The sequence below is a fragment of the Pteropus alecto genome, unplaced genomic scaffold (genome assembly GCF_000325575.1).
Source record: "Pteropus alecto unplaced genomic scaffold, ASM32557v1 scaffold105, whole genome shotgun sequence".
Classification (NCBI taxonomy): domain Eukaryota; kingdom Metazoa; phylum Chordata; class Mammalia; order Chiroptera; family Pteropodidae; genus Pteropus; species Pteropus alecto.
In genome coordinates, this window is record NW_006436294.1 from 184567 (window position 1) to 198274 (window position 13708).

General features: G+C 47.3%; 1 protein-coding gene across 2 annotated transcripts in view; it reads right to left on the reverse strand.

The window, feature by feature from the left end:
- The window catches only part of ASAP1 (ArfGAP with SH3 domain, ankyrin repeat and PH domain 1), a 259462-nt gene that overhangs the window by 25256 nt on the left and 220498 nt on the right, over positions 1 to 13708 (reverse strand). For both annotated transcript variants that reach the window (XM_015590261.2, XM_015590262.2), the window contains exons 16-22: positions 12018 to 12109; positions 9711 to 9897; positions 9389 to 9474; positions 8198 to 8313; positions 7974 to 8041; positions 6869 to 6976; positions 4574 to 4802 (exon numbers count right to left, since the gene is read on the reverse strand). In XM_015590261.2, coding sequence (XP_015445747.1) covers positions 4574 to 4802; positions 6869 to 6976; positions 7974 to 8041; positions 8198 to 8313; positions 9389 to 9474; positions 9711 to 9897; positions 12018 to 12109 — 886 coding nt within the window. The remainder of the gene's footprint in view (positions 1 to 4573; positions 4803 to 6868; positions 6977 to 7973; positions 8042 to 8197; positions 8314 to 9388; positions 9475 to 9710; positions 9898 to 12017; positions 12110 to 13708) is intronic.

Here is a 13708-nt window from a genome sequence, read left to right on the forward strand (position 1 = left end):
AAGGGTCGGGGGAGACTGATAAAAACAGGCCAGAAAAAAAAAACAAAACTGAACGTGAATAAAAACAATGGCTTATGGGAAGCTTTAAAATCAAGCCACTCAAATGACTGCTTTCCCAGGAGATAAAAAAACTCAGGAAATTGTAAAGTCATCAGTATATGAATAATACTGCGAACAGGACACCATTTCCTGGGCGAGTCTGAGTAACCCAGGAGCCCATGTTCATGATGGCCAGCGACCTTCACACCTGAGGAGTCTCCTCCCTTTTCACTCCTGGCTCTGCCCCGACGGACACAGAATGCAAGGTGGAGAAATGGTGCGGAACACGCAGACGCAACCGAGTCTGGACACAACGCTGCCCACATTCTGTAGGTATTCGGCAAGGTAACTCTCACGCCCCGGGACGGCTGGCACGAGCGCCCCCTCCTGGCTGCCCACGTACTTCTGGGACATGCGCTCACTGATCTTGCTGTTGTTTGTTCACTCAACAAGCACCGACAGGGCACCCCACCCCTGTGCCAGGGGTGCAAGGACAGCTCATTCACTGCCCCTGCGCCTGAGGAGCTCTGCCTCGTGACTGGGAGAGACTGAAACGAGATTCCGTGACCCCCCCCGCTTCTAATCTTCGAGCCGAGCAGCTCCTCTCCCTCACACCCCTAGAGCCCACCCGCGCTGCCCCGAGGGCACACGCCTCTGCCCCCTCCCACCGGAGTGCGAGCTCAGACGCAGGAGCGCTGTCCCCATGCTTCGCCACATCCCCAGTGCCCGGACGACCTGCTGAAGGGAGCATGCGCAGGAGGACCAGACAGACCCCCCATCTACTGCTTGCTCGCTGCGTGCTGTCACTTTACAGGCACTGCTTCATGTCCTGTGGGCAGGGACCCGGCAAGGTGGACAGCCAACCCTTACTTTTCAGATGAAGACCCTGAAACTCAGCGAGATGAGCGAAAATGTTAAAAAATGAGACCAGGACAGGGCTGGCAATTATGGAGGAAGGGCCCCAGTCTCGTGAGTGGGACAAGGGAGAGACGGCTTCTTGGAAGAGGAACTGAAGTCTGGCTCCCGGAGGCTCACGGCTGCCCAGGTCGCCGCGGTCTGGCTTCACCAATCGATCTGCCTTGGACAGCGTATTAGTCTCAAACTACGTTCTCTGATGAATGAGAGTATGTGGTCTCTTTGTCTAAAGTGAAGGCGACGTAGCGTCTGCTTCGGTATTCTCCATGTCACCAAGCGGCCATGCACATGCACTTACGGAGGCCTCAGGATGCCAGGCACTGTGCTGCAGCTTCTGTGCAGTCGCCTGCTGGCTGAGCAGGCTGGGGCTAGGGTCTGAACGAAGCAGGGCCCCGCACCAGAAAAATACATATCGAGTGCAGGATTAACCCCTGCAGGTATTCACGAGAGAGTCGGAGGGGCTGTAATGCCTAATTGGAGGGGACTGATTTCAGGAATTCATGGGATGGAACTATAATTAGCATATCAGTTGTTAGTGTTTCTAAAGCTTGAAAAGCTAATTCTTTTAAGTAAGTTAAACAAGCTTCTTAAGATCGAATTTATCTTTCATTTATTTAGCAAATCCCTTGCGTTAAGGAGCTGACATCATGCTGGTTTCATGATTCAAAGCACCCACTACCTTGTCAGGCGTGGGGGGCTTCTCTCGGGGCCCTATTCCCCAAAGGACTCCTTTTCAGAGCTGAGGGGGTGTGGTACCCCAGTGCCAGCAGCAGTACCTGCCATGGGGCACTTATTATGCGCCATGCGCTGAGCTAAATGCTTCCTGTCCGTCTCACTAATCTCCAGACCCAGTTCATGCATCGCTGTATAAAAGGTATGGAATTGTACCACAGGAGAAAACAGCAATTTTATAACTTAAAATGATTCAAAAAACAGTTAAATCAAAAGATAAGCATGTAATATCGGTTTCCAAGGACCTGTGCTGTGAGACGAGGCTCACGCTGCTCACCCTTCTGCCGTGCTCTAGAAGCATCTAGAGTCACAGCCTGACGACACAGAGTCTCCCACAGTAGTTCAGGGCTTTGCATTTTACAAAATGCTTTCTCCATATATTTTCCCCCCGGATTCTGACAATTCCGTAATGAAGGCAAGGCAGAGATGGACTATCGTCCTCAACATGGAGAAGAAGAAACTGGAAGGTGTGGCTGGACAAGCCTGAGGCCCGCTTTAATTTTCTGTCCTATTCCAGCCACTGTGTGACCGGAAGTAAGTTCCTTAGGCTTTCCAGGGCTCAGCTCCCTTCGCTGTATGATGGGTTGTAGAATGCGTTAATTTTTAAGCATCCTTCTCACTCTGCAGTATTCCGGTTCTACGACATAATCTTAGCTTAAAGATGAAAGACAAACCAATCCTGGCAGGCCTGGAGAACGTCTGGTCTTAATGCACGTAGAGTAGGGGCAGGGGAAGGGGCTGATCACCAGTGAGAAACCCTGCGCACTTGTATTTATGCCTCTGATTTAACCTTACTGGATCTCACGTGAGGAGGGGTTAGGCAGCAATTGTATCTGTCCACGGCTTCAGGGTGGTGAGTCTGGGGTTCTGAATTACTGAGTCTTCCAACTCTGACGGGCGGCTTTGCTTGATGACAATTTAAGTCAAACGTCCCTGCATTTTGATGAGGCAGCTGGAGTTTCTGGAAGATAGTCCTGAGCTAGATTCAGAATGATCTTTCTACTGTGCCCCTCTGTGTTCTCTTCCAATCAGCGGAAACTCTATCCTGACTGTCTCTTTCTGCCTCCCCAGAAACCATCATCCTTCAAGCCCCTGCACTCTCAGTGTGGAAATGACTTCTGTTGCAAGCAGAGACCTCTGCTTTGCTGACCACGGAAGATGAGTGACCCAAGTGACAGAGTCAAGGTACCCTTGTTTTCATGTAAGTGGGTCTATCAGTTCAACAGAATGGGATGAGCAAAATAGAGGGGAATCGTCTGCACAGGGCACCACCTGACTGTCGCAGTGTCGTCTGAGAACGCCACCCTAAACATCAGCTCTCTTCCAAAAGAAGGGCGTGTGAGGCCAGCTGGCTGCAGGGACGTCCCTGATCACTCATGAGAAGGCCGTGCTCCCTGTGTAAACAGCACGGGCCAAATCTCCAGTCTGATGGCCTGCTGAGTGTGGCCTGGAAGGACACTCTGATTTTAGGAGGGAGAGACTTCTCTTTTCAATTATGGGAATTTTTTTTTTTTGCGGGGGGAGGGGCGAAACCAGTCTATCCTTAGCTGACCGTGGCTGCGATGGCAGAGTCCTAACTACGTGTTCCAGCAGGTGGCTCACTAAGTAAATGTGGCCTTTGTCTTCTGGGCTTTTGGTAAAGAGCTAGTTAGGATTTATTCAAGGCAGGAGAGAGATGCTCAGCATTAACTTAGACGGCATGCTTTATGGGTTTCTATATCCCCTTGAGATAAAACTACAGAAAGGGGAGGAGGCAGGCCCCTCTCTTGGCCCCCAGGACTCCGGTGTCATTCTCTCCTGCAGACCTTTTTCAAGATTCTCAGTTACCTGGAGGCTCTGTGAACAGGTACAGGCTCTGTCTGTCTAGATGGGTGGTCACTGCTGTGCTGGTGGCCACGACTAGGGGATAGGAACCTTGTCAGAGTAACTTCGATCATTTAATTTGGCCTGGAGGGTTCTCGCCAGCCTCTCAGGGGGCGGAGAGGGAGGCTCTGCTCTTTCCCGATTGCCACCCTGAGGGGGGACATCGTCACACAGGTGGGCAGCAGCCCAGAGCTCTCACAGCACAGACCTGAGGTTCGATGTTACGTTAGTGATGCCAAAAGGGTTGGCTGCCTTATCCAGGTATGTTCTGGGATGATGCGTCGAACAGTGAGAAGACAGCGGCGGGTCAGACCTTGGGCTTGCACGTGTTGTTACCGTCACGGTCACTGGTTATCTGTGATGAGTACTATTTACGCCGAAGACTTAATATAAACTTTCTCTGTTTTTTGATGATCTATGAGGCCATTTGGGGTCTCTCTTAGAACACAGCTCCCATTTATGACACCATTTCAATGGAGAATAAGCTTTGAAAAAACACTGTTTTGAATAAAGCTCACATTTCCCAGAAAATAGCCCCAGTGTGATTCAAATAGGCCTGGCATTATGTACAGAGGGACCCTGGGAACCTGTGTCAGCACGGGCTGAATGCACAAGGAGAGCCCCACGTTTGGACGTGCTGGCTGAGGATAAATCCGAGGCAACAGCTCTGGGGACCTCTCAACTTCCCCCTGGCTGGGGTGACCCTTACATGTGACCTTGGATTGAATCTCAACTCTACCACTTACCGGGTACGTGACCCTGAGCAAGTCACTCTACCTCCTTAAGCCTCAGTTTCCTCATCTGTAAAATGGGCACAAAAAAAGCACACACCTGACAGGACCGCCATGAGGTTAACACAAGAGAATGCACGGGGAGCACCCACAACACTGCCCACCCTGCTGCTGGTGTCGGGCACCGCGTCCTACACTCTGCCACTCCACTGCACCTTGCAATTGTTACCTTGAAGCGGGGCAGACTCTGAGCACTGAGGCTGGAGTCCTAAGGCCCCTCTCCAAGCCCATACCTTTCCCGGCGTTTCTAGGAGGCAGAGGCGGCGCGTCCGAGGTTGGTGACGTGGGCGAGTCTGTGCTTGTGGAGACGAAGATCTGGTTGGTGAATGCGCCGTAGGAGAGCCGCTGCTTGTCCCTTGGAGTGCCGAATCCCGGCAGTGACAGCTTGTCCTGGGGGGAGATGCTGGAGGAGTGGCAGAAGCTCTGAGGTCTTGGCGAGCGCTCTTTCTTGATCGGGCTCGGCTGGCAGATGAGACAACAGACAGCGCAGTGAGTGACATAATGATCAAGACGCACAGGAATTTGGGCTCCTGTGGCTCGGAGCTTTATGAGGTCACCCGCAATGATAGCCTAAGAGCCACATACAGTACGAAGGAAGGATGCAGACACGTCACCGTTACCGTGGTCACATCGAGGCGACACTGGTTAGGTGGCATCAGCAGCACAAAGTCACAGAGTTAACTTTCAGTTGACAAGCCCCTCCCCCATGCAGGAAACACCTGAACAGCTTTTCCATGTATTTCTTACTGAGTACACTAAATGTTCCTTTCCGCTCAAGCATTTAATGCTGAAGTTCTGTCCTCATCCACACCCGTGGCTTTGACTGACACCTAATATCGACTCAAAGCTGTAGGTGCAGCACAGCCTCTTGTCAGCCCCAGTCACTGTCAATCGCCTATGAGACGCCCTTCGGGTCTGCACTCCTGGTGACAAGCTTCAGAATCCAAGCAACTTTCCAGTTAGGAACCTCGGTGTCACCCAGAGCTGCCAGGTCCTGCATGGAGAGCTCAGAAATGTTCCTCGGAGCCATTCCTAGTGAGTCTCCGGTTCCCACCGAAGCACTGGCCTCCTGAAGAGCCTGGTTCCAGTTTCTCTCAAGCCCAGCCCATGTTCCACACTGACCAGAGCTGGTAGGAAACCCCGCTTTTCTGACAGCAAGTCTCTGCTGGTTCCTGACCGCGTGGGCGGAGCTAGAAGGCCAGACTTGGCTCACAGTGCCCTTCCTGATCTGGGCCGCGGGACCCCGCAGGGCAGTTTCCTGCCTCTCACCACCCAGCCAGCTGGAAGGTGACCGCACGTACTGTGCTTCTAGTCATTCCTCAGACTTCCAGCTCTGGCAGGACCCCTGGGCCCTTGCATGTGCTCTTCTCTCTTCCTGGGAGGACATATTCTTCCCCGCCTCTTCGCCTGGCAAGCTCCTCCCTACCTGCAGAGACCCAGATCCCCCTGATAAGGTCTTCACTGCTTGGCAAGGCTGAGGCAGTTGCTCTGTCCGCTGAGCACTTCTCAGGAATTTCCCCAACTCTTATGTATCATGTTGCCCGCTGTACTATAATTAGCCTCCGCTCAGAGTGGTGGATGCCTGCGGGATACCTGTGCACGTCCGCCTTCGAGCCTTCTGTACATCCCGCTCAGAAGAGGAAACGCTCAACACGCATCCAATGGCAAATGCACACGTGAGCCTTCAGAGGTTGTTCAGAACTGTCTATGCAAGTCAGACAGAACTAGGTTTGACTCCTGAGACTTGCTTTACTAGCTCTGAGACTGAAGACGAGTTGCAGAATTTCCGCATGTGTCACTTTTCTGAAACGCAGGGGCAGTAACACGGCGCAGTGGGCACTTGGTAAAGATGTATGAGGCGACATGGGCAACGTGCCCACTGCTGCTTAGTCCATGTGCAAGTACTCAATAAACGACAACCGATTATTCATCAACTAACGGTTTTCATGGCTAATTCTGTGTCAACTTGGCCAAGCCATGGTGCCCAGGTATTTGGTCAAACACCAGTCTAGGTGTTGCTGTGAAGACAGGTGTTAGAAGTGATTAAGATTTAAATTAGATTCTGAGGAAAGCAGATTGCCCTGCATAACATGGGTGAGCCTCACCCAATTAGTTGAAGGGCTTAAGAGAAAAGACTGGGGAGGACCCCACAGAAGAAGGGACTCTGCCTCCAGGCCGCCTTCAGACAAAACTGCAGCACTGAATCTGCTGGAATTTCCAGCCTGCCGGCCTGCCCCACACATTCTGGACTTGTCGGTCCTCACATGTGTGAACCAGCTTCTTAAAATAAGTTCCATGCTTTCTCTCTATGTATACACATCCTCTTGGTTGTGATTCTCTAGAGAACCCTGACTAACACAGCTATTAAGCGGTACCTGGCAAGGAGCAAACACTTGAGGAAAGAAACGGCTCAGGTACATCAGGTCATAAGACCAAGAACACGCTCACAAAGAATGAGTCTTATGTCTACACAGTGCAGAAAAATCAGGGGAAGCACCAAGGAATTCAGAGGCCTCTTTCACACTCACTTTGTCATCAAGATCGTCGTCGCTCTCATCCATCTCCTCCTGCCGGAGGTTCCACTCATATTCTACGTGCACGTGAGGGTTGAACTTTCCAGACTTGGCCTGAGAAAGCTGAAAGTGACAGCAGGTGTAATCATTTTAATGCAAACGCCAAACACCCCAGCATTACATGAACACCGAGCAAATCCCACCTCATTCCTGGTTTCAAATTAATCACCAGCAGCTGCATTACAGCCAAAACTCTGGTAACGGAAGCTCAACTGCCACAAGACGGGCTTAAAAAAATTACAGGCGTAGCCTTGTTAACTTGATGACTTTTCTCTAAAATTTCGAGCTTTCTCAAATATTATTAAAATGAGTCTCAAAGCTGCAAATTCTTGGCTGGAAGGCAAAAATCAGTGACGTGTGAGAAGGAGGCCTTTAAAGCCAGACAATGCCAGTTCCATCCATGTCCTATTTTCCTGATTCGCTCATGGGGGAGGGGTAACCAGAACTTCCTCAACAGAGTCCTGTAAAAATATAAAAGTGCTACTGTTGGCCTGGAACTCAGCACTAAGCAGAAAGTCGAGGAGTGAACTTATCCTTCCCATCTCAGCCTTCCTCACGGTTCAGGGAACCGTGCGGAGCTGAGGGTCCGGAGTCATGAGCAGGAACCAGTGGGATCAGGAAAAGGTGAGTACGTCCAGAGGAATGGAGAGGGGAGAACACTGTGTTAACATTTTAAAAACCACTCCACTCCGACCTCTACTTGCTCGATGTTCAGAATCGGCCCCCCAAATGATTCTTCTTCACCGTTAAGCAATAGGGAAAGCCCAATGCTCTGGCAAATCAAGAGCATGACCTCCATCCAGAAGCCCGTCTGGTAATAATACCTCTCAAATGCTTTTCAGCTCCTACATCATAACGGCACTCAAAAGACAGCTGGATGACAAATTTATCATCTTATCATCTTTTTTCAAATGGAACTAAAGTGCTTGTCTGAATTTCTTCAGCCAATGTTAAAAAAAAAAAAAAAGAATCTGCTTCATTTACTTCCAATTCTAGTTTCTGGAATGACATTTTAAGGCAGCTGATGTCTAGTAAATAGTTCATTTCCATTTTTGCTTACCAAATCTTCACACTGGGTGGCTTTTAGTCTCTTCGCTATGTCGAGGGCAGTCTCTCCAGCCTGGTTAACTAAAATAAGGGGCAAATAAATTTGCATAATGATCTAGGACAGATCTTGAAAAGGCAAGGAACAATAATCAAAATAGGATGCAACATGGAAGTCTCGGCTTTTGCCAACCAAAGCTCTTACTGGAGTTATGAAGAGACCCCCTGCCATGCTCTTACCGACGTCCACAGTGGGTTTACTCCTGAGAAGCAGCTTCAGACACTCAGGTTTCCCGTACATACTACAGTAGTGGAGGGCTGTATTTCCCAGGGCTGTCTGCTTATCCAGGTTCCCACTGAAAAAATTAAGTTATTACTGGAAAAAAAATGACTACTTACTCCGTAGTTTAAAAACTACAGATTAATCACTTATTTCTGTTCTAACAAATGAGTCAAATTTCAGATCTATTTATTACAAGCAGGAAAAATTGGGATGTTCCTAACATCACAGTCTGGTTTATAAGCGATGTCATGACAGTCACAGTCAGCATTTGGTGGGTGCCTACTACAGGGGAGACACTGCCCCTCAGCTCTTCCATGTTTAGTTCATCTAATCTTCACAACCACCCGATGGGGTGGGTGCTGTGACTTTTATTTTATGAGTGAAAAGATTGAGGCACAGAGAGGATGAAGCGCTCGCTTTCAAAGCTATCGAGACGTGGACAATGGAGCAGGGGTCTGAGCACAGGCCATCTGTTCCCGCAGCCAGTGCTCTAAACCACAGCTCTGGGGAAGGGACTCGGCCACTTACACAGTTTGGCTTGTGTCCAGGCACCGTTCTTCACGTGTGGGCTCAAAACTCACTGTTTTGCTCACTCTCCTCTGGATAAGCTCCAGTTCTGCATAAGCTCTGGCTTTCGGATCCACGCAATAAAGAATCTAGCAAGTCTGAACTTCCTGCGTTTAACACTATACTATTGATATGTCCCAAATTTGAATTAGCTACTGAGCCAGCCACACAAACTGCTATCTCAGAATAAACTTACGTACAATGAAAACTCACAGACCTTGTTACCTGTGCTGTTAAGTCTCCTCTCTTTCAACCTCTCCTAGTGAAGCAGGTTTTGGACACAGGGATAGGATTTTACATAGATTGAGGCCAGAGGTTGGCAAACTATAGCCTGCAGGCCTTACCTGACCCTCCATTTGTTTTTGTAAATAAAGTTTTATTGGAATAGTGCCACACTCACTCATTTACACATTGTCTATGGCTGCTTTTGTAACACAGCCGCAACAGAGACCGCATGGCCTGCAAAGCCTAAACCAGCATCTGGCTTTTTACCGAAGAAGCTTGCTGATTCCTCAGCTAGGCCGCTAATTGGGCCGGTTCGTTAACTTATAGGCTGTGGTCAGAGAAAACAAAAACCGTACCAGTTTTGTACAAGAAAGTCAACCAAATGGAGCGATGTCTGGTCTGCAGTTCGAACCGCAAGATGAAGGGCTGTCTCCCCGAGCTCCTGAAAAGGAAAGAATAAGCATAAACAGGGGGGTCATATGTCCCACTTTGCCCAGAGCTGCTTCCTTTACACCAGCGACTCCAAAGTAATTATTAACAGCATCCGCTTTCACTCTCGAATTGTCCTGACTTAGACGGAGTCGCCCAATGCACCAGAATCTCATTATAGTAAAACGAGTCGCCTTGCAAGCGGGCTTCCCACATCCCTTCCTGTCTGCGGTTTTCTTGAAGCCTCACCTGTCCAGGCTCCAGAAGTGGTTCCATGAGCTCCACCCCCTCTGTGTAGACTTGAACCAGTGCAAGTAAGTCCCTGGACCTGATGGCCTCGAGCAACGCACTCAGTTTGGCTGAGGAAGATGGACAGGTCTTCCTTGAAAACCTGTGATCTACGTACTTCGCCGTGATATATTCTTTCCGTACAGCCCTAAAACACAGCAAAACGGTACGAGCCAAGAATTTTTATTTTCCGAGAGTGGACAAAGATTTACATTTTTCTGACAAACAATTCTCTTTGAGAAGAGTTATTTTAATTAAGATACTTCTTTTTAACATTCAGACAAACCAGATTTTAAACCAAGTTATTCCAAAAGAGACAGAATGAAGAAGCCGGTGTATGTTTACTAGTATGTGCAGGCGATGCGTAGCAGGCGATAACGGGCACGTAGATCCCAGCAGCTTTCGTTCCCACCTTGGGCAATAGGATGGGAAATTTGCTATTTGTTACACCTTCAAACTCAGACACACGTAAGTATAGAATGACACTGAAAAATTCAATATGTTAAAACAATGCTAAAGACCAATGAAAGGTTTTCGGAACTTCACAGAAAGGATTTTGGTCATGTGACATAACTCCGTATTTTAAGACGCACGAAACCTGAGATTCAGAAAGGTGGTCCCTAAAGCCTTATTTCTCTGTAATTTGTGCTCATTAGTGTAAAAAAGACAGCGAAGCAGTTTCTGTGCTAGGATGAAGCCTGAACACTTGTTAAGCCAGATGCCCCCAGACTGGGCCCTGACTTCCCCGACTTCTGTGACACTTACCGCAACTATGACCACAGTTAACTGTCGAGTTGCTTAGTTACTACCTGCCTTCCTCTCTGGACTCCGGGGACCACAAGGACAGGGTTTATATCTAGTCTGTGTTTTGCTATTTCCCCAGCATCTAACATGATACGAGGCATAGAATAAACATGCAATACACATTTGATGAATTCAAGAAAAGACAGCTGTCAAGAGGCCTACCGGGAGATTTTATTTCATGATTTCAGAGTGGGGAAAAAAAAAAAAACTGGGAGATTTTATTTCATGATTTCAGAGTGGGGGGAAAAAAAAACCATGTCCCTTAAATATGCCTCATAACAGTTTTAGTGCTTTGCAAATTTGGTGGCTTGAGCAGCCCACCAAGGAGGGGCTGGCACCTGACCACTCAAGCCAAACTGAAATCTTTCCTCCTATTCATTCACAGTATTAAACGAATTTTAAATATAAATTCCACGTAAAAATGTTCGAATAGGTTTAAAGATTCACATGACTCAAAGATAAAAACGAAATCAAAAGGTTTACTGAGTCGTCTCGTGCTCATGCCGATGCCAGAGTAAACACTTCCGTTTCTGGTGTATTTTCCGGCGTTCTTCAAGCAAACACAATTTCAAAGAAATATATGTGTTTAAGTATTCTTCAGTGTCCAAATTTATTTGGTGTCTGAGTCCAGACAGTGAGGAGTGAGTGCTCAAAAGCGAGAGATGTGTCAGCAAATTTACCCCAAAACTCAGTTCCTGAGTTTGGATGGCATGTCTCTGTCTAGAGCAATGTGGACTTGTTCCCATGCCTCCTCCTCCCTTCCTTACCCCAAAGACAGTCTGTTTCTGTACAGTGTTCTGCACGTTTTTTTGTTTTTTTTTTTTTTAAATGTAATGGTAATCTTGCAGATCATCCCAAATCAGGACATAAGAAGTGTCCTTATTCTTACATCTGCAGCGTTCCATTGTATGGCTATACCAAAAAACATTTAATCAGATGCCTACAGGTGGATATTTGCTTTCTTCTTAATCTACTACAGAAGAGGAATAATCTCCCGGAAGTGGGACTGCTGAGCCAGAAAGGTAGGTATGTTTATAATTGTGATAAACATGGCTAATTGCTCCTCGCGGACAGTGCAGCAGCACCGTGTAAGGGAGAGGGGCTGCTCCCCACAGCCTTGCCCGGCGCGCTGTTTGTTAAGCTTCTGCCGATCTGATAGGCATCTCCCACTGCTATGGTGTGTCTCTTATTTATCACAACATGCCGTGACTTAGAGATAATCGTCCTTATGAAGATTTATCCTTCAGGCCAGCTGCAACTCCCTAGGGGAAGGTGATGGTGAAAATAATCTGTGCATTCCAGAAATACATTTCAAAGTACTTTTCCTTGCTTGGCTTTTTCCTCATAATGAGGTTTCTTCTGGAGGGTAGGAGGGAGAATTCTATAACTACTAAGAAGTTTTTTTTGGAAAGTAGATAAACAATTATAGAATGGTAAAGAATTCAATCTATCAGAGGTACTTACATATCGCTTGAAGGGGTGGGTTTTGGTGAGGGGCTGGGTAAATTTGCTTCCATAATATCGTTAAAACTATTGTTTCCTACATTCTTGGCCAGCTGTAACAAAAACAAAATGCAACATAGCACACTCTTTACTCTTAGTTTAAAAGTTTCCTATTATTTGTTTTTGAAATTTCTGAATATGGTCTTTCTCTCATTTGACTTGGAATACAAACCATCCATCCATCTGGTCAACAAATATTTACTGAGCACTTAGGTCCCTCCCCTAGGAGCTAACAGGTTTGTGGGAATATTGATAAGAAAATCAGCAATTTTTATAAATACAATGTGATAAATGCTAGAACAGATGTGATCCTACACACACACGTGCACACACACACACACACAATCTGAGATTAGACACAGGTTAAATGCTTAATGAACAATAGCTTTGCAATGGCCATCGTGCCTCGTTTTAGATTAAGCAGATGTAGAATTCTTTTATATTTGGGGTACAAATTAAGATGTGGCAGGCAACTAAAGAAGAAGCCCAAGCAAGCATTTTGCTTCTGGGTTCAACATCCTTCCAAGAAAATCTGTCCTGAAGGGCTTTTGGTCATTCAGATCATTTTAGGATCAACGCAAAGTTTAAGAAACATTCATGCAATCAGGTATCTGGGGTAAAAAATCGTGAGTTTATCACCGAGCAAGCGGTTAGGATCTGGACTCTCCCCATTTCTTGTTATCAAATGGTTTCATTAATGTAAAGTCAAGGACATGGAGTGACACTATTTCCATACTAAAAAAGACGGTTTCTGAAGTGATTAGGGAGCCCCTTATGATACTTCCTAAGTCACACGACATGAGACAGGATATCATTGCTTAATGGCTGCTCTGATGACAAAGGCTGCAGGCTGCGGGCTAACTGCCCTGACCTGTGGGTCCTTTTCTCCACACAAGGCTGGTGATAAGACGGTTTTCCGATTTTGGAGCCTCAAGCTCACTCAGGTTCTGTTCAGGAGCCTTCTGTCTGAGGAAGAGCCCTGATGTACTTCGCACACTCTCGCCCTTAGTATAAAGACTCTCGCACAGTGCACCAGGGTTCAAATTACGCAAGACAGGGCTTATGACCACAAGGCATCATGGGAGGTGCCAAGCGGGCCTTCCCCTCCTTTATTTGTGTATTGTGGGGACCGATTTAACTTGGACCTGATGAGGGCTCCAAACGTGGGTGAATCGTGATGGGAAGAGTAGGCTTATAAATCCTTTGTGTGTTTATAACTCTTTTCCATATTATAAAGCTGAGCACCACAGCTTCACGCGATTTTTCCCCTTACGACCTACAGGAGTTACAGGTTGAAGGGGTCAGTTTTACGATAGTGGCTAACAGGCCACGCCCAATTCATGAGTACTTTTACAAACTTATAAACAGTAAAAATAGAGAAAAACTCTCTAGTCATTGTTTTGAATAACATAAGCCCCTGGGTAAAGTGAACATGTGAGTTCAGCACCTAACTCCCTTTTCTGCTATCACAGTGAATCATATAAACCTAATTCTGAAAGAAAAAGCAGCTTTAAAAAAGCCCATCCCAGAAGAAAACAGCTAGTTTAGCTGAACTAATTACAGAAATGTATGATTCACCAGTTCTTCAAACAGGAAGTAGAAATAGTCAACATGACGTACAACGAAATTTACATTTTAAATATCTATGCGAA